The sequence below is a fragment of the Gymnodraco acuticeps genome, unplaced genomic scaffold (assembly GCF_902827175.1).
Source record: "Gymnodraco acuticeps unplaced genomic scaffold, fGymAcu1.1, whole genome shotgun sequence".
Lineage (NCBI taxonomy): Eukaryota > Metazoa > Chordata > Actinopteri > Perciformes > Bathydraconidae > Gymnodraco > Gymnodraco acuticeps.
In genome coordinates, this window is record NW_022990283.1 from 92827 (window position 1) to 114881 (window position 22055).

The window sequence follows — 22055 nt, forward strand, 5'->3', positions numbered from 1 at the left end:
CTGTTTGCCAAGGCTTTCGGCCCCTAAATCGATCTGTTGTTCTGTTTGTCTGTCTTTTGTTTTGTTATGTTTGTCTTTGCACTATTACTTGTGAAGCGACCTTGGGTCCCCTGAAAGGCGCTATAGAAATCGAAGCTATTATTATTATTATTATTATTATTCAACAACATCAAAACAAGCAATTAGACCTCTGATTACATCATGAAACAAAATCTGCAGGGCATTCACACAATGTACATGTTTTAAAAGTTGCTGGTGCTGGTGACACACACATTGGCTTATACCTTACATTTGAAATAGCCAATATTGTGCCTACTTTCATAATGCTAGAGGCTTAAGAGTTCAGAAAGTCAGTTTAAGGATAGAGCATAAATTGTACCGGGCTGGAGAACTATGGGTCTGTTCTAACGTAAAATATTATCTCATAGGCAGCAAAAACCTTTTGACACTAACCTTTGTTAAGAGCATGCTCAACAAAAGAAAGCCAGTTCAGCATTTCTTTTCTCTTCCACACCCACTATGATTTTGCTGAACTGTCCTTTCCACAGTGATTTACTTCCTGCCAGCTGTTTGACATTTATTCACTGCTCAAGGTCAACATTTGTGTTTTATTTTTTTATCAGATCGAACAGACACATCCTACTTCATAGAAATGCTAAAAGGATATAGGATTTCCAAATCCTTACAAACTCCAGTGTTTCCTCTACCATTGTCTTGGAGGGGCGCTGCACCCCGCACCCCGCCAACGGAGCCCCGCACCCCGCCTGAAATTCAAGGTGTTTAAAAAATAAAAGAAATAAAAAATGTATTAACTTTTTTTAAATATATATATATAGCACTACATTGCAATGAATCTATAACTACTGTACTGTCACCTTTCACATTGAACATGTGCTCTTTTATTAAATAAACTTTAAACGCTTTCATTTTAAGTTGTGAGTTTAGTGTTTTTGACCCTAAGAAACACTGATAACAATAATCCACAGCTCCTCTCTCTGCTCCAGAGGATTTAAATACAAATATATTCCAATGCCACCCCCCCCACCCCCTGCTCAGGCAGCACCCCCCCAAAGCAGTAAGCCTAGGGGAAACACTGAACTCTATTGTTTTGTTTATTTACTGAAAATAAGTAAGTAAGTTACTGTAAGTGTGTGCATTTGTGTTTTTTTAAGGCAAGAGGAGGCAGGGATCCGACTTACTGTGTTGGCAATGCACTCCACTGAAGCCTGGTGGACACTTGCAGAAATAACCAATGAAAGTGTCCCCCCTGTAGGTCTCACTGATCTCACATGTTCCTCTGTTGTGGCACGGGTTTGGATGGCAAGGGCCTGCATGGGAAAAAAGATAGAAAACAATGTTAGAAGTCTATTTGTTTCCAATATAAAACAATTGTTTTAAAGCCAGGAGACACTGATAATGAGCTCCATCTTTAACTTTGCACTCCATACAAGTACACGTTGTTCTAGGTAACATATTGACGCTGGTGTAGCAAACAGTTTTTTAGTGTGTGCATGAATAAAAATGAGCATTACCATGCCAACAGTGACAGAAAGTTCCTCCACAACCTGCAGCCAAAGTTTAAAAACAAACTAAACTAATCAAAAGTGTATATTGCCTGTGTGCTTGAAATTTAAATGCATAAAAGACACTGAGTTGGACCTTGAGAGACAGCGTATAAGTAAAAATGTTCGACAGTCAAAACTGAGGATGACAGGAGAGCGGGGGAGGCTGACATTCAGCGACTGCTGCTGACTATGTCGTCTCACTAGCACTTCACCCTCGCAGCGCTAAGTGGAGAGCTCAGAAAAATCTGCAAGGTAAAGCACTATTATCAGGGGTGCACATAACTTTCTTAGTGAGTTACTGAAATGAGTACCAGGAGATAATGTTTGGTACTCAGGGCTGCCCACGCAAGGTTATGTGTTCAGCCCCTCTGTTTCGCGCGGTTTGTCGGTGGGGGTGTGGTATTGAACGTTGACGGGAGGGGTGGGCGCTAGTGGAGCATGCACGTGGAACTCGCGCCGGTAGTTGTGGCACAATTCCGTGCCACAACACGGCGGTACTACACTTCCGTATCAGTCGCTGCGCACGGAAATACTTTTTCCCATTGTCCAACATCGGGAAGAGACGTCTGTAAATCGTTGGAAATTTTTTTTTAAACTAAATGAACTACCCAGTATGAACATTTATAGCCCTTTGGCTAGTTGTAAAATGTGGTAATAACGTTATTCTGAGAGTTATTTTCCTTGGCATTATGAACACGGATCCAACCCACGGGACCGCGCCGCACAGCACGTTCATGTGACGTGTTCAGTACTACATGAGTAGTATGAGGGCGCCGGTCATGAATTTGACCGGTCCTGTTTAAACTGCTATTACATTAACACAAAAACCATTAATCCTCACCAAAGTCCATTTAACACCCTTTCAAACTGTAAATATTGTATTAGACTACTGGTATACATGAAAAACTGCAGTAAATACACAAAGAATAGACACTGAACATGTATTGCGTGTGCCAGGTGTGATCCATGTGGGGGGACGGGCACATAAGAGCTGGAAATGTATCAAATTGTTCTGTGTGTGTTTGTGTGTTTTGAGTGTGATTCACAAGGGGGGATGGGCACATAAGGGGGGGAACACATCTAGTGTGTGTGTGTGTGTGTGTGTGTGTGTGTGTGTGTGTGTGTGTGTGTGTGTGTGTGTGTGTGTGTGTGTGTGTGTGTGTGTGTGTGTGTGTGTGTGTGTGTGTGTGTGTGTGTGTGTGTGTGTGTGTGTGTCAGAGTTCCCGTTAGAATATGTTTTCGCCGGTCAACATGTCCGTTAAAGTTTAAATCTTCCGGACAACATTTGAAAAGTGTCGGTCAAAAGTCTTCTTTGTTATTTATTGAGCTTTAAAACGAATTGATATGATTCGATATTAAACAAACTAACTATAGTAGATTAACTATTCAAAAGTGTACAGTAATTTACAATAACACGGGAATAATAAACGGAGCGCTGACAGCCCGTCAGTATCGCGGAACAGTGATGAGTAGTGATGTGTCGGTCGCGAACGAGCCGGCTCAAAGAGCCGGCTCTTTTAAGTGAACGACGGGAGCCGGCTCTCGCCCGCGAACGAGCCGTTTTTTTTTGTGTTTTTTTTGCAGAGGGATCTAGATCGGCATGAAGGCACATTGTGCAATGTGCACATTATCCCGCTTATTACATGGCCACATTCTCAACAAAGTAACGACATGACTCCCAATATTAATTGAAATGCTTTTATGGATTTAGAAAATGATTTTATTGATTTAAAAAATAGTTTTATGTATTGATTTAAATTGACATGCATCCGCTAAGAAAAGTAGTCCGTTGTTACTGTTTGAACTAACGTAGCAACGGCAGGAACTGCTTCGATAGTGTTTTTGAGGAGCTTTTTGATTACAGATTTGAAAACATCGTTGCTTGCTTTAAAAGTAGCACAATTCATTATGTCAAACCTTGGAAAGTATCGAGATATCCCTGCCCTAATGCCAAAGTAACTGCACACTGAATATGTGTCACCGTTTGATGTCTATGTCTGGACCGCTGCGTAAAAAGGAGAGTTTCTGCCCCATTACTTCTCTTCTTACTTCTATAAGAATAAAACACGGAGGACGGAGATCTCTTTTTGTCCCCCTCTTCTGACAGCCCAGCAGCTGATCTAAAGCACGCTCCCCTCTCCTGCAGGGGGCGTGGTCAGCTGCAGCAACACAGAATCAGCCCCCTGCAAAAACAGCGCTGGAAAGAGGAAATAGAGCGAAATGAGGCATGGCTAAAATGCAGGATCTGTTTGGTATTTTGAAAAAAAAACTATATTTATATAGTTTGTATAGGTCGATACAGTAGCCCCTTTTATAAAATAGTTTTTATAGGTATTGCTATCTGTTTTGTGTAGCGTGGTTCTACAAGCAAGTCAATGCATTCATTGGGTGGTATCAGAGAGTTACACGGGTCTGTAAATGCAATGAAAACAATTGGCCACAGCAAATCATTTATATTAAACATGTAATTTTTACTTTAGAATACTTCAGTACAAAGGATGTATTGAATAATTTAAGTGATATATGTGTACACATATAAATCATTAGTCAAAACAGGGCTACATTTGATTGAATTAAAAGGTATAATATGTGGTAAACTGAAGAGCCGTTTGGGAGCCGAAAGAGCCGGCTCTTCTTGGTGAGCCGAGCCAAATGATCCGGCTCACCAAGAAGAGCCGGAATTCCCATCACTAGTGATGAGTGACCCGACAGTAAAACTAAACATATCTATTCTTTCACACACAGTGACGTCACAGCTATCCACAATGCAACGCGCGCCATATATTTTTTTATAAAGACGCCATTTTTCTGGAGGTGCAAAAATCCTGGGAAATTTAATATAAACAGCTAGTTTATGTAGCCAGGCAGAGCGCACTAGGTTTTTTTTCTGAATTAACGACCGAAGAAATCGCTGCATGTCTTCGGATTACATCTCTGGACTTGAGGGGTGTGCTCTAGGTCGTTACCAGCGTAAACTAGAGCTGTGTGGGTTGTTGGATGTACAATGTATGGAATTACGACCCTCAAAAGTGGCCTTCGGTCGATTTTGGCTGCATCTACGTCTATCTTCTGGAAACACCAGGTGAATACCCCACTTGTCACAATAATATTATCATGCCATATGTGGTATTTTAGAGTTGACTATATTGATTAAGGCAATCGACTATGATATTCTGTATGCACCTCGCGTGAAATCGTTGATACCGGAAGTACGGTGTCGCCCTCGGCCCAAAACCCGTATGTGTGTGTGAAAGAATAACTAGTTTAGGTAGTTTGAGAGGTAATTAAAATAGCTACGTGTGATATTCTAACCTGAAGTGTGTGTTTTGTCCGCTCACCGCTGCATGTGATTATGCAGAGCTGCGTGTAGACTAGTCAGCAGCAGCTGATCTCTCTCTCCCGTCAGATTAGACTTTACTCACGTTTATCTCCATATCGATCAGATCTAGCTAGTTCTAGCTAATGACAGGACTACCTGCTTATTAAAAGACACCTAAACAATAAGCGTCGCTATGCAACCGGGTGAGGCCGCAAAGTATAGCGCAGCATTATGCCTTTGTTTACATGCCCACCGGAACCCCGAGGCATTACCAACAGATCAACGCACAATCAACCCATACAGGACATCTCTTTCTCCATATTAAGTGTTAGACATTAGAATTGACTATTCTTGTCTGTCACATACTCTTTTGTCTGTCACATAAGTGGCGCAAGTTGCGCAACTGATGCGGTATTGCGCTAAACGGAAATTATTTGGACCAGACACTTTGACCGAAGAGATTTAGATTTGCCGGTCTTCAGCATATTTTACCGGTCATAGTCCGGTAATTACCGGCTAACGGGAACTCTGGTGTGTGTGTGTGTGTGTGTGTGTGTGTGTGTGTGTGTGTGTGTGTGTTTTATCTGATCCGGATGGTTACTAATTCCTTTTATTTATGGCGGTCATTTTTGACCGGGAACACCATGGGTGTTACCAAAAATTCAATGAAAGTGCTGATCAGCAATTGTATATGTTCAAATGTCTAATGTGAAGGATATCATAATAAAGCCTTAATGCAATCGAATGTAAAACAAAAAAGGTATGATTGATGAAAGTAGTAAGAAGACAACAGGAGGGTTCCAGATTTTGTTCGACTGTAAACTGATAACTTGCAAGACAAACCAATGACGTCAAAACATAGAATAGGCAATTAGTGGGGTATATGTACATTATCAATATACCTTTCCTTTGAAACAAATATAACTAAATTACACAGGCGAACTAGCTTAGTTTGGGTTTGTGCATCCCAATTCAATTGGCCAATGCTATGCTGGGTATGAGGCACAGCTAGGCTGGAAAATGAATGTGTGGTGATGTCTTTGGTGCTGCCTTTTAAATAACAGAAAGTGCAAAATAGTTCCCAGTACTATAACTCTCAAAAGAGCTATGACACTCAACGTTGATCCGTCTAGCTTACTTTACATTATGTCTAAAGACATTCAAATCCAAGAAGAAAAAGACATACAATCTATTTGAATGGTTAAATTGAAATGTATGCTTACGCTAAAGGTTCCCCTGTGTGTATATGAAATATGTTGTGTACATCTATAATTTAAGTTTAAGATTAAGAAGTATACACATTCAGAACAAGTCATTCAATGATACATGCTCATCACCTGAAGATAGTCGCATTCAATCCTGGCATTTGTTAAGAAAATTCATAAAGTTGCAAAAGTATTCAATGTCAGACTACTAAAAATAATAATTGTCTTTTCAAAAATGAAGACTGCAAGGATTGCTTTCACTTGCATGAATGATCAGTTTTTGCACATTTTATTTTTATTTACAAATGGTTGTGTTGCTTTCTTTGCTTTGCTACTGATAATGTGAACTAAATATGTCCACATTACTTTAAACACTTACCTATTTTGTAAAGTTCTACTACTGCAAATCAAAGGTTGTGTATGCTGAACGCTGTGCATGGGTCAGTATAGCTCAGTGATGAAAAGGCTCTTATGCGCATATCATTCATTTGCAAAGGAATTTATATTCATAGCAACTGAGCACATGTATTATTGCTGTGTATGCAGTATCCCATTCATCATGACCATTGTTTTCTCTTTAATATCTAGGTGTAGTGAACACGGTGAAGTGAATCCATTCATTGGGGATTAAGCAAACTAAATAATTTTCATAAAATAAACACTATTTGTTTCCATAATGTCATCTATTTGGGACAAATGGTAAAGACCACAGCTTTGAATGAGTTATTACAACCAAATGTAAATGAGACAGCAATATATTACTTTAGGGCAATGGCCACAACATGGTGCCCTATGACTGCCATCTAAGATCTTTCTTGGACTAACCTGCCGCCTGGGGCCAAATGCAAATGACGAGGCCTTGACGCAGGGTTATTGGTTTCATAACTCAAGGGCCTGCCAATAGCTGTCTCATCTTTTAAACATAGAGTTCTACCACTGCTGTCAAAACTTTGTGGATTGAGATTGGATTGGAAAACTTTACAAGTCTACCGTAGAGATATTAATGCAAACTGGACTAAGGCTGAGCACGTTGAACATTCAAAGACAGATGTGAGAAGAAAGTCTGGAGGTTTATGTGATAACTCATGATCAATCTAAAGCCAGTCTTTTGACAGAATAACCTATGAGAAGCAAAACAAATGTTATTATATGGGCCTTCATTTGACATTTTGGTCTCTTGATACAATTGATATTCTTATCTTTTAAAGTCATACCTTAGGGTTGACAGGTAAACTGGTCTCTGACAGGGCTCTTATTTCATTTTAAACAATAAACAAGAAGAAGAAGTCTCAAGGGTAAGACTATCATGCACTCTTAAGTCAATTTGACAAATGAGAAGCCATGCACACAACATTTGACAGCGTCAGTAAACAGGTGCCGCCTTGGATTGTATACTACATCATCGGCTCAACCATTTAAGACTAGCCCCAACCCACAAAATGTACAGGCTGAAAATGAACTGAGTCAATAAATAAATAACGCAAGCTTATTATTGTTCTCGCGCTGGAATTAGTAGGCCTCTGGATTTGAATTACAAACGAGTTAATCCTATCGAAGTTGTGCCATTTCAATGCCAGGACCTGTGGTAATAATGAGAGTGGTGGATAATCAGTTGAACAGAGGAACGTATAATAGCTTTCACAGAGGCTCTGCTCTCTGAGGGAGGGGGGGTGACAAGTTTCAGGGCTGTTTTGACGTGACGATCTATAGTCGCACCATGCATACTGACAGCCTCCCTAATGGAGAGCGCATTGAGCAGAAGAAAAAGGGAGAAAAGGAGGCGGAGGGAGAGAGAATCAAAGAGAGTCTGTGTGCGAGATACAGAGAGGGTGTGTTTTAGAAGACAGCTACGTTTGAGTCTGGAATTAGTTATTCTTTAAATATGAAATGCACCAAAAGATTACAGAGCAATATTTCAAAATAATTGATTTGCTGTGATTTAAAAAGGGCTAAACCACTATTTTAAATCAAGAATACTACAAGGTGGAGGATACACTGCATATTTGTTACGCCCTGTGCATTTAAAAAAAAAGAAAGAAGCAAAACAATGATGCACCTGAAATGTAAGTTACAAAAGCACACACAGAATATAAGACATCCAAACAGCATGACACGCCATATTAAAAAATAACAAATGTTCTACTTTAGAAATGCAAAATGACCTTGCTAAAAGGAATTCACCATGATAATAAGAATACATTATATTTATATAGCGCTTTTCTGGAACTCAAAGACGCTTTACACTATGAGGGAGGGTAGAAAAAAACAAGGACAAGCAAAGCAAAAAATATATACAAAATATACAAAACCATGTTTAATTGCTTTTGCTACCATCATCACTTAGTGGGTTGAGATTCAGAAAAGCATCAGTGATCCAAACACTCTTCTTACTTCCATTCATGAGGACAAATACAAATACACTAGGCTTAAAACCCAAGGGTGAAACAATACTCATGTATTTCTATTTTAGAAAATAAGTGTTATTTTAGGCTTCAAAGCAAATGAAACAATAATCGACTGCGACAAATGAGCATTTTCGGTAAAGCATGAATGCATAGAGTAATGATGGTCATGATGGAAGCAGCAGGGATGAGGGGACACAAAACTGGAGATCACAACAACACTGTTCAAAAGAAACAGCAAGCATCTTTTCAAGTGGTGGTCATTGTGTGTCGTCTGAAGAGATATCATCAGGCTGTCAGCTGATGCTCTCTTCACTCAGCGTGTGAGTTGTGTGATGCATGTCTGCAAGAAACGTTGGCAGCTTTCATGTGTGAATGTCAGCTGTTGCTCCGCTGTACAAGCCAACCCTCGCTCAGTGATTGATGCGAGCCTGTGTTGTGTGCTGCACAAACACTTTCATTTATTTTCTGGCTCCAAAGAGAGTCCAATCTATCAGCTGTGAAAGCCTGACCAGTGGTTAAACACAAGGAAGCATCCTTTGTTTCCTCACAGATCAATCATAAAGGACTGACAAATCCAGGGTTAAAGCTACATATGTGCTCTTTCATTTGAGCTGACAGCTGCTACAAACAATAGCGTGTTTCTTATTTAGTAGCAAACACTAATTTCATTAGACTTTAAAACATAGCCCCTAATAAAAGATAAGGTTTACAACACAATTTGTTTACAATGTGTCATTGTAGAGGAGTAGCTTGAGGTATTAAGACTCACTTGATTTCATAAGAGCGACATAATTAGCTGAGCCTCTTGTTCACCCTGTTTTTCTATTAAAGAGATTGAGAGTAAACAGCTCTAAAAAAACGTTAACAACATACACTATTACAGCTATGTCACTAACAATAAAAATGCAGGGGAAAAGTAACACGGTCTTTCTATCGCGTTGGTTGGGTCATAAGGAGGTCGGATGAGGCTTTACTGACTGCTCCTTGATAAAGATTATTGCTGATCCCAGTGAAGTGGGTCAGGCTGTGCCAGCTGACCGTTTACAGCAGCAGTGGAGGTAGTGCTTTTAATCCATTATTCTGGCTTAACACAAACCAGCATCTGCACCCGTCTTGGGTGTCGACAACTGCACTAAAACTGCAGGTACATCCACTACTTTTATTGAAAAACCTTTACATCCAGGAGATTCAGAATTGTAGTTGACTGCCAATGAATAATCCTGAAAATGAACTAATCAACTCTACGTTTCATTTCCAATTCATCCATTTTACACAGCAATAAGTTAACAAGCCAGCTCATCAACCACCTTGTTAAACTTCCATAAAGGTCTTAAACACACATTTTACCTGCCTCAAGAGTGTTACATTTACATTGAAGCTCCTAAGCTCTGAATGTGCACCCAGCCACATCCCAGAGAAGTCTGACATGGCCTAATTGTGTCAAATCTAAATTTAAACCAGCCTTTTTCTCCATGATGGCTTCACTGGTTCACGGGCTCATGGTCACTGCACCCATCCTTCACCTTGACTGATGAAAGTTGGCATTGCACCACCAATATTACATCAGTGCTCTCAGCGTGAACCGTGCGTACACTCATGCTTTTAGTGAGTACTTCTATTCTCCTGTGCCCTTGCCATTTTGACTTTTTCAGTCAATCAGCATTTGACAGACCACTGCACTTAAAAGTTCAAAAAAGTAAGCATCATGCAGAAACAAAATGGTTTTGAATATGTCAAATAAATATTCAAATTGAGAGGTCACACAGAAGATTAGCATCATTCTTGGAAGATCGAGAAAAAAGGCAGAAATGGAGGTTGTTTTGTCAGATACTAAATGCCATGGAAATGTCAGAGCGGACTCCCTGCCTCCCAAAGGTTTTTTCTTTTCCTGATTCTAAGGTTTGTTAGAAATGCCAAATTGTATATGGTAAGATAATTTAGCTGTAACCTAATAAGATTCAAGATAATCAGACTGGCTCCAACCTCTTCAATGGTAGTCTATTCTGCATTCTGTAAAGACACTGTTACTTATCCACTTAACCTTCACTTCAATTATGCTTCTTGAGGTCTCAGAGGCTCGCTGCAACCACAGGGCTTGTGCATTTATGGTGTTTGTTGTGATGGCATTTGTTCTGCTCCTGTAATGGTCTGTGCAAATGTTCAATTTGTGTTCACATGGAATTCGAAGTTGACCCCTCTGTCCAGCACTACTTTACTCCACTATACCTTTAAATAGGAACTTGTTTTCCGCTGCTGTATTCATGCTTTGCATATCGTACATATAACCTTTGCGACACAGTGTGCTCATGCGGAGCTGGAGCTGAAACCATCTTTAGAGAACACGCGATGATCTGAAAAGACGGATGTTCAAAAGGAACAATATTCTCAATGTGGATATTTGATTACCGGTGTCTCTTCATATATGTTGCCCATTATAATTGTAACCAGTTTTAAAATAGGAGGGGAAACATATGTGTCATTTTAATGAGCAGATAATGTTTTCTGTGTGAAAGAGATCAGATTTAATAAAGAAAATATTTTCCTTCAACACATTAAAGGTCCTATGTCATGCTTTTCCGGTTATTACCCGTCCCCTTGTGTGTTATGAAGGTTTGTATGCATGTAAACGGTCTGCAGAGTCACAAACCCTCAAAGTACACCCTGTAGCGAGTACAACTCTAACACAGAAAATACCTGTATGCTGCCCCAGAACGCCTCGTTGGAGATTTTTCTTTTTCCATTTTTTTCTTCTTGAGTATGGTGACGTGCCCATACCTAGGTCCAAATGGACCAAGCCGTGGAGCTCCTCACAAACACACGCCGGCTCCGCAGATTTCTCAGCCTGAACTCAGCCTGAGACAGCAATACACCGCGAAACTCAGGCTGAGTTCAGGTGAGTTTCGCGATGTCTCGCTGTCTCACAGACCCCACGCAGCAACCAGGAAACGACCCCCAATAATCCAGCTCACACTGTCCCCCTCCTCCCAGCAGCAAGCCCCGCAACATGCCGCCAACACGGCACCATGACCCCACGCAGCATTCTCATCTGATTGTCATTACTGCTGTCATTTTCTGGCTGCTAACGCCATTGTAACACATAATCACTGATGTTCCGCTGTAACGGTGGTGGACTCATCAGAACAGAGTGGGCGAGCTGACCAATCAGAGCACACTGGGCTCATAGGGAGGGGGGGGGCAGGAGCTCCATCAAGCCGTTTAGGACAGAGTGAATACACATACTATACAGAGATGCTGTATGAGAAACCAATGTGAGTTTGGAACATTGAACAGTGTAAATCTATTCTAGTAGACCTCAACAATGGAATTATGATCAGACATTATGGTCTCTATATATATTATGTTATTGATTGTACCATTCTGTTCAGCCGTTGCTATTTCTCCGTGGTATTTTTGCAGCAGAAAAGGAAAGGGAATGTGGAAGCAGTCCTTTGTATTTTTATTGTTATCAAGAATTTCCCATTTTGTACGTTCTGAAAATACTTTCCTAGATGTACATAAAGAATCTGACCTTAGATAAAATGCCCATTTTCTCATTTGATTTTCCAAGGCCAGAATGAAATTCAATCTTGTGTCACGTTTACAGTAGCACACTAAGCAGAATCTCAACCTCAAACTTTAAATTGTAATACTCAAATCAGCCGTAGACACACATAATCTAAAGGACCACAGGCCAAACATGGTCCCTTGTATATGTCTGCAGACAAAGGGCATGAATATACTCAAGTTATGAGGGCTGTGAAACAGCAGCTGATATGCTAAATTCTTCAAACCTGTCATGAGTAATTTGGCTTTCCACATCGCCCTGGCCTATTTTCTATCCAAGTCCAGTTCCAGGTCAGTAGTCACAAGTCGGACCTAATTCGGGTCATTTTTCCGATCGGATATAATTTATTATGCTGTTTGGAGCATTCTCCCTCTGTTATCTGAAATGTGTACAGTTGAAAAACAAAAACAGGCTTTGGAAAGACGTTGGCAACAGGAATTATTGCAGTTATTCAAACTATGTTTATGCTCAGGATAAATGTATCAGCTAATTTGATTAAGACTATCAGTATACTGTACTGTACTGTACTGTACGTCTAAGCTTTACTATTATTGACTACAATTCATGTTGAGTTGGGATATTAAGCTTTAGATTAGTCTTTTGTGTGACATATATGCCACCAAACAATTCATAATAATAATATATTATATTTATTATAGTGCTTTTCCAGAGCTCAAAGCACTTTACAAATACAAATTACACACATATCATACATGCAAAGGTCATGCACTGTGGACAATACCCACAGACGCAGCGGCTTTCAAACTGGTACATACAGTAGGAGTTGTGTGTTATAACTTTGGTGACTTTGAAATGTTGATTTTTTTTAATTAGGTGTTTATTTTGTTTCTAGTATTTTAGTTTGTGTGAAAATCCATTCTCAAAATGTGTTTTAATGCACAGGGGTTTTTGTGAGTGTTAGTTTAACAGTAGCATGTAGTAGATATATATTCAAAGTATGCATGCACATGTGTATTCACGTGTTTACGCTACTATTTTCTGACTGACTAAAGTCTGAGATCACACTTTTAGCATTCCAACAACAAACTGTTTTCATTTTATGGGTATTATGTCTTATCTAAACAAATCATTCTTGGTTTAACCCATTTGATCTCGATTAAACCAGCATAGATTAATATCAATGAAAGAATTATAGACAACGACAATTAGATGCTAAGGATTCACTTAGAGTAGTGTGTCTGTATTCAGTTGCAGTACTACGTAAGTGACATTTTAATTATATCACTGATGAAGATAAATCAGAGCTGTGTTTAATGTTGTCCTCTGTGGTCTTGCTTTTGTAATAAAACTCTTGTTGCATTAGTTATTTTCAGTAATGAGATGCAGTATTCCTCAATATCAAATATAGTCTCTAAGGAAAGGAAAGGAACTGTCTATATGATAATTCACAGATCTTAACTTTACTACCTATTACAAACAGAGAGCTGCGGAAAAAAAAACACTTGATGTGTTCATAAGGAAATGAATACATTACGTTTAGACTGAAGCTAATGGCATGCATTAAAGGCCCTGTCACACTGTCCCGAAATTGACACCCGATGGACACACGATAAAGGAAATGTTCAAATTCGGCTGTGATCGTAGCAACATCGGGCCATTCGTGAGGGCATCTAAGCCATCGTATGACCGCCGGTGGAGTTTCTCAGGCTCCGGCAGCAACTTCGTGAGTGGCAACTTCGTAAGGCACTCGTGAGGGCATCTTGTCAAATCGTGTCATCTTCGTGTTATCATCGGTGCATTCACCCTCACTCTGATCGGGGCGAATGCCCGATGGCACCGATGATAACAAGATGCCCTCACGATGGCCTTACGAAGGGCACAATTGACACACGAATTCAACACGAAAATGAACCTTCTCAAGGTCCTTCGGCAATTTTTTGGCATGCCAAAGATTTTGCCACCGCTCACGAAGTTGCTGCCGGAGCCTGAGAAACTCCACCGGCGGTCATACGAAGGCTTAAGATGCCCTCACGAATGGCCCGATGTTGCTACGATCACAGCCGAATTTGAACATTTCCTTTATCGTGTTGTTTTATTGCACAACAAAATCATGTAAATATATTATGTAAATAACCCAATTTGTGTTCTGTGAAACTAAAAAGGATATAATATATTATTTTGAAGGACAGTTGACAGGAAGTTGTTGTTGTTATGGAAACAACATTACGGAGAAAACGTAATATTTTCTACATATAAAGACGGATAAAGTAAAGAACAAAGTCTGAAGATATCAGTACAGTATCATAGTACTGTAACATAATTGTTTTTGGTACTTTCGTTGCAGTTGTATGTCTTAAATGTAATGTAAATGTTGCCTTCGTGTGTGGTTCGGGGCCATCTTCGTGCGAAATTCACAATTCCATATTCGTGTGTCCATCGGGAGTCAATTTCGGGACAGTGTGACAGGGCCTTTAAGGATGCAATGCAGTCTACTTCAGATAAAAGACCGTTTTGAAATGGATGTATATTAACAATACTCTTAAGTTAATGGATACTCTTAAGTTAATGGATTATAAAGTAAAAGCTTCATATACAATCAGAGAGATTTTCAAAAGCAGTCATATGAATTACCTTCCACAAAACACTCAGGTATTCACAAAAGGCAATCAAGTGAAAGCAATCATGGGACTGAATTGGAATTTGATGTTCTCAAAACAATCTCAAAACTCTGCACCAGAGAAATGCAAGATATTTCTTATGAGTCCCACTGTTTATAGAGGTTTCAAAAGGCCTGCCTTTCGAACTGAAATACCTAATGATATAATCATCAGTGCTGCTGACCAGGCATGATCAGCGAGGCCACACAAGTATCAGAGTCAGTGGTAATGAAGGTAAGATGGGGGCATGGCCAAGATTTAGAAAATACAAGAGCTTTCACCCTCCCTCTCAGACCCACAAACATACACAAACGACGGGAAACCATGTTTCCAAGCATACAAAATTCCCACCTGCTGAAGTTGGTTCCTCACCATCTGCTGCTGTTGAGAGACAGAGAAAAGAGACAAAGAGAGATAAAATATGTTAGTGTTTCAGTGTGTCAGCTGCATTCAACAGTGTAGTTTCAACATATAAATATATAATGTATTGCGCACAACCATATGTGCAGTAAGATTGTATGTAATCCAAGGGCCAGACACACCTGCTACCTGTAGGGTACAACATTCTGCCAAGACAAATACTCCAGACTGCTAACATGAAGCGCAGCCTGGCACTTTGTCATAGCCCATCCCCCATTTATATAATTCTACAACACTATGCCCTGATTGGTGGCCTTTGACTAATGTGTGTTCATCATTCTGGACCAGTGTAGGATTAGCCCCTGTGGCATACATACTTGTGCTCTGCATCCCGGGTTCCTAAACCCTAGTCTAGCTCTATGGCTGAGTTTCTGCCCATCTGGCGTCATTACCGCAGCTCTCAATCTCTATCATATCTTATACAATCGCTCCTCAAATGGGCCTGGAAGTTGGACACAGCAATAAAGGCAAATGACCAAGGGCATCAGATGCATGGGATGACAAATAACAATTTGCCATTTTTGTTAATCAAGAGATGTGTTACAAGATGAACCAATTCCCTTGGATGTGTTTGGTAGATGATGTATTGGGATGTGAAGCAGAGTCTAATGATACTGCTGCCCACCGATGAGCATGCTAGCTTGATTAAAGTATGATTCAATGTCATGTACATGTTTTCATTCTAAGCATTGCATACTAATTGGGTATTAACATAATATGGAGAGGATTAAGGCCATATAGATCATGAGGCAGACAGGGAGACAGTTATTGATGCCAGTATGTCAAACAACTGCAAATGCATCCAAACGTATTTTAGAAAACTAAACATGTCTGCTTTCCAATAATAAAACAGAGAAACGTGCAAAAAGCAGTTTCATCTCAACTCCAAAAACATCAGTGCTCCGTCACTTTGAATTCCCCGTGGTGTCTTTGATCGGAAAATAAAATCCCTTCACAAAGTGCTCTCATAGGGCTTTAAAAATGTAATATTGCCAATCTTATTTAATGTGCTAACTTATGGTTCTGTATTAACTGCATCTACTAAATGTCTAGCAAGACAAGCTGAGTTGACTGTTTTGACAAAGTTAGGACACCCCTGAACCAAATTATTTCAAATAAGACGGCAGTCGTGAATCATTCCTCAGCAGCTGCAATATGAAGGGGAAATATATTCACTTCGACTCCACTGTGATAAACAGTATTAGAGAGTGGATCGCAGCCTCTAACACTTCTTCAACTGTGAGAAAAAACCCAAACTGAAGTCAAAAGGAGCCAGAGCCAAGGACTTTCCCAACCTCTCATCTGGCAGTGGATGGTCCGCTTTGTGTTTCCCCATGCACATTGGCCAATGTAATAAAAAAACCAAGCACATTCCACGCTTCACTTAGTGTGGTTTTCTCTCTGCCATTTCCTCTGCTCTCTTACCATAGGGGTCGAGACACAGAGCCCACAGACACACACGGTATATAGTTTACACACATAATAACATTCTCAAAGAGAAAAACATGCCTCTGAGTGCAGACAACTGTTCACACCCACACAAAAATACACATGCTGAGAAGATACAGTCATAAAAGTTAGATTTTCTTTGTTGTATGTGTTGATGTGGTGAACCATAAGAAACACTGAGCTTTAGTTGTGCACCACACTGTGCTAGAAACATGTATGTCTTTAATTGTTGGGAGTCAACACATCACACAAATGAATTTATTGTTGTCTGACATGAGAAAATGTACTACCCATTTAATTAATAGTTAAGAAGATGAGAAGACCGTTTCCAAACAAATGAAACATCACTCTTGTAAGTACTCAGTTGGTTGCCATTAGAGGGTAAATGTCTCAGTAGTGCAGACATAGTGGCTAAATTTGACAAACAAGAGATGTGCAGGCAAACTGGATGTTTGCTTGTTTTCACTTTGCTGAACAATTTGTCTTGCAAAGGCGTACAAGCAGAGATAATGTGACAATGTTAGAGCAATACCTTATAAGCGGGAAGGCATGGTGGGTCTGACCCTGATGTTGAAACCAGACACATCTGATGTGATCACTTATAATATTGTGTTGCAAAGCCACGAAAGAACAAGAACAAAATATCACATAACTCACTACGAAGATAACAGGAGAGTGGTTATATGTTGTACACCCAATAAAAAGACAAAGAAACCTTCAAATCTAACATCTTTTAATTTCCCTTCCCATAAAACTGGTCATCAAAGCAAAACCAGCACATTTTCCTCAGCAGTACGGCTATAAACAGATCTATAATGAATCCTGAAAAAAGTATGATTTACCACTTGGGTGTACTTGCCTTAGACTGTATACGAAAAACTGCTGTAACATAAACCGTAACATTACGTAGTCAGTTCAGTTTAATGTCTATCATCAAAATGTTGCGAAATCCAAGCCCCATCCACACACATCAAATGTAAGCATACCTAACATTATACGTTGTACCTTCCTTCTCTACATTATAAAAACTAAACCATTAAAATGACAAATGAGTTTAATCAACTGAATATGTCACATGCAATTTCTATAGGAGTGCATGCTCTCTTACAGGTGCCGTAAGTGTGAGAAAATGAATAGACCAATGTTATCAAGACTGATAGATATATTCAGTAGATAAAGACACAGACAACGAAGGGCATTACCTAACATATTGTCCCATTTCATACAACAAATACTTGGCACATTGATGCATCTTGAGACTGCACCAATACATTTGTAAAACAGAGGGATCTGGATGACATGACTTATTTAAATGGCCCTTCCTCCTTCCCAGAAGAAGGTCCTCTCGGTTTCAAGAGGAGCCGCCATCGTGTTATATATTGGTTCAAACTGACAGACAGCTGCAAGGCAGTAATAACCATCCATAATCTAAATGGGAAGCAGCCAGTCTGTCCAGCATGGGGCTGCTGTGACCTCAAGGTGTTCAGTGTAGATAGAGGGCCGCTGCACAGAACATACATACATAGATATACAGACAGATGTACCATGGCAGGTTCGGGATGTAGGAAATGTGTTTGTGTAATATTTCATTTCGCTCCTTTCATTCATCATTGGCAGAAGCTTTGACTTTGTCTCTATTGTGGCTGACTGGGTATGCCTTTTAATAGCAATCTTTACGTTTACGCACACTCACACCCAATCACACAGTATGCATGATATCAAAAACACAATATGGGTAAATAGTGTATAAAACCAACATATATATATATACCAATAGAATCTTGCATCTCCTTTTCCCCTATAGTGACCTTGTGAGTCATTTATGAAACCTATTAATCGAAACATAAATTGCTGAACATTTGAATGATTCATGCACTTGTGCAATCTCATTCTATTCAATACAATAATGGAACAATATGGTACGAGTCTAATTACATTGCACAGAAGGGAGAAAGGCTTGTTGCTAAGGTTGATGACACACACCACGGTATATATATATAGCTATAAAACGTCTTCATTCGTATAGTAAAGGCTATGCGGTCAAATAGGACTGCATGTTTACCAGTGAAATTGTTGTTATTAAAAATAAACCTTTACCAAACTCCATGACCCAAGTTTCAATTGAGCAAGGAACCTTTCGCACAATCCTCCCTTGGTGTTGTATAAAAGCGGCACACTGCTCCAAATACTTGAATGGGTTGAATGCAGAGTACATTTCACCGTGTGAGCAGAGCTGTGTGTGTGATGATTACATCGTTTTTCATTTGAATTATATATTTCCAAAGTGATTAAAAACAGATTTGCTCAGGTTTCTTATATTTTTGATTTAATACAAATGAAGGCAATCCTCCCTACATCCAAACATACAGTATGTGCTGTACAGTATGGCACTTTGAGTGAATGGCACGATTGATTGTAATGCATCACCAATGGTTTCATAGATGTCAACCGGTCCATGTGATATATGTGTTTGCATACGATGCCAAGAAGAACATGGTTGGCTTGAAATGAATTGGACTTGGAGTGTGAAATGCATTTGGATCACCTCTGATGAACCATGTGAGATCATGTGACATTCAGAAATGGTATTGGAGAAGGTGAGAGTAAAGAGAGAAACACCCTAAAACCACAGAAAGGAGTGTTGTAGATCAGCATAAGGTCAGTTATGTAAAACAATGATGGACTTCACTGTATCACACAAGTCAAAGAACAATAAATAATCAAATGTTACAACAAAAGCTGTAATAAAAGAACATGTTTGGTTCTGTGCGAAAGATTCACAATAAAGTGTTTCATCTGGTCTGTGGTTGTGTTAAGTTTCTTTGTCTTTGATGAAGCCATCTTACTTTTCAACAGGCGAAAGCCCCACTTCAATTCGTGACAGCTGTGAGTGCAAAAAGTTAATACAGACAAGAATGCGCTACTTTCTTCTCTTACCAACATCACTTGAGGGGACACAATAGTGATGACATGCAGGAGTTAGTGTGAACACTGTTTGTATCGTGGAGTTTTATTACATTTTCATTAAAGAGACAAATAGGTAGAATACCAAGAAATATTTGCCATTAGGTGCAAGATGAAGAGGTTGTTACACATTTACATTGTTGTGAGTGGGATGAGGCTGCATTAAATCTATTTTGTTCTACTTTAAACTGTGTTGTTTCCTTAGCATTAGCATTAACCCCATAACCCTGTAAGGCTTTCGTAATAAATATGAAAGTGTTGTTTTGATGTATCCACATTTGTCCGGGTGAGAGGTCAACACAATGATTGTAATAATTGTGTTTATGATAGCATCACAGTCGTGGGAGCCAGCGACTGTTTCATGATGTTGTGTTTGATTGCATTGACCTGGTGGATGTTTTGTACACTGGAAAGGTTATGGAGAAAGTTTGTACTAATGTTTGATTCATTAGAATGCTTTTTTTTTTTTTCTAAACTAGCATTGTACTGTATAATGTATGAGTGATTGCCGACAACATTTACATGTAATGACGTGATTGTTAAATGTAGTTTTAATGATATGAGCTAAAAGACACGATTGGTCCACATTAGTAGGTTATACATTAACGTCTAAACCTGTTTGTACTGTATAGCCACATTTAGGTTATCAGCTGTGATGTAAAAACAAAAAATCCCAACATTAATGACTGGACAGAGGTCAAAGCTAAATCTGATATGATGGCTCCACAAAGCTGATTACTGTAACCCTTATGGTCAGTCGACCCATGACTTTGTCAAAAGCAATCCAGGTAATGGATCGTATTTCCATTTAGCGGTGTAGCATCAATAGTGACAGTCAGCTGTCACTGCTAATGCTGGCAGCCCAGACGCCGCTCGCTGGGGCTGACAAATCCTGTTTGCTTCTGTCAAGTGTCTCATTTTGTGAATCTCAAGCAGCAAAACTTTTGTTACGAGTTTTCATGTTTCTTTCTCTCATTTGGCAGTGAGTATGAGACATGAGCTGTTTTAATCATGATAGCGAGTAAAAGAGAGAATCCATAAAATTAGCACACAAACGGGTTTAATTTGCCACAGGACTGCATTTAATTACTGCATGACTCAAGTTGCAATTTAAAAGGTTCCATGTGTTTCCAGCCATAAATGAGCAGCACTGTCATAAACGACTTGCCATGGCAGATGCAGAATAAACTTGCCATAAATTGTTATAGAGTAGTTAAAATAGTAATTCTAGAGAGTAAGAGATTTCATTTATGTAAGTGTCACAGTTGAGCACGTCAGCATTTATAGTCCCTGAGTTTTAATAACACACATAACATGCCAATATTTGGGAAAGAATGAAAATAAAGTGTTGTCTTTATTGTTTAAAAGACATTTAAATAACTCATTCCAGCTAGCAATAACAACTGCTGGAATGTATATCAAACCATTTTTGCTTGTTTTGAAAGAAAACAGAATAAAGTCTAAAGTGGTTTGCTGCAAATGAGGAATAAGTTAGCTGTGCTGTGGCACATATGGCAATCTGCGTATGTGTGCTACATTAGCACTACAGATATCACCTTTCCTTGTACCCCCTACCCACACACACACACACACACATACACACACACACACACACACACACACAATCATTCTCGAACCACCAGTAGATGCTTATTGCACATATATCTTCCACATAACATCACCCTTAAAAGTGTTTGTTCCATCATAGCGGTGCTTATTAACATTAAATCATCATGCTATGGAGTGGGTGGCTTACTGTGAAATGACTCACAGACACAATACCAACAATAATTAGGGAGGCATTGTTGATGTTCTTCCAATGACAAGGAAGTGCAGTCCCTTTATATCAATCGGAGTGGCAAACACTATCTCTCTCCAAGTAAATAACCCATCCATCCTCATTTTACATTTTTGTCAGTGGAGCAGGAGTTCAGGGTGAGTCCTCCATTAACGAGTGGCTCTTTGACATGTGGTTTAGTAAGAAAAGAGGAAAAAAACACCACACTCCAGGAGGAGACGAGGGATTTCTTCCTCCGTACAGCTCATCTCAGCTCCTAGAGGTTTTACATGCCATTTCAACATCCGTAGTGTAAGCTATATGATGACATGAAAGTACTAGTGATATTTTTGAAAAACAGGATAGCTGTATGGTTCACAATGTACAGAATAATACATTCACTTTATAGCTGTACTTCCCAATGTAGTGGTAAAGGCAGCTGTAATTAACTGTAGTACAGCCAGCCCAATGGAGTGCACTCTACACTGGAGGATATTTTAAAATATCCCAAACTATGTGTCATAATTTAACAGGAGGTAAATAAAACAAACAAGACAAATGAGTCCTCTTTCCATAGAAAGGAGAAGACAAATGAGTCCTCTCCTTTCTATGGAAGCCCTGATGCGCAAGGTGGAAAACAAAAACAAAACTGTTTAAAATCTATAACATCACAGATTGCACAATGTATGTGATTGCTTGTGGATAGGATGTTCAGTCCAATAGAGCACCAAATTGCTATTCCAAGCATAACATAAAGAAAGGAATCCT

The 22055-nt window shown here is 39.5% G+C and overlaps 1 protein-coding gene across 2 annotated transcripts in view; it reads right to left on the bottom strand.

The window, feature by feature from the left end:
• The window catches only part of LOC117549697 (EGF-like repeat and discoidin I-like domain-containing protein 3), a 113988-nt gene that overhangs the window by 69093 nt on the left and 22840 nt on the right, over nucleotides 1-22055 (bottom strand). Inside the window, exons 2-3 of one of the 2 annotated variants that reach the window (XM_034221781.1) lie at nucleotides 15029-15055; nucleotides 1200-1328 (exon numbers count right to left, since the gene is read on the bottom strand). In XM_034221781.1, the coding sequence (XP_034077672.1) occupies nucleotides 1200-1328; nucleotides 15029-15055 (156 nt within the window). Of the gene's footprint in view, nucleotides 1-1199; nucleotides 1329-15028; nucleotides 15059-22055 lie in introns of both variants that reach the window. The other variant, XM_034221780.1, reaches the window with a different exon arrangement.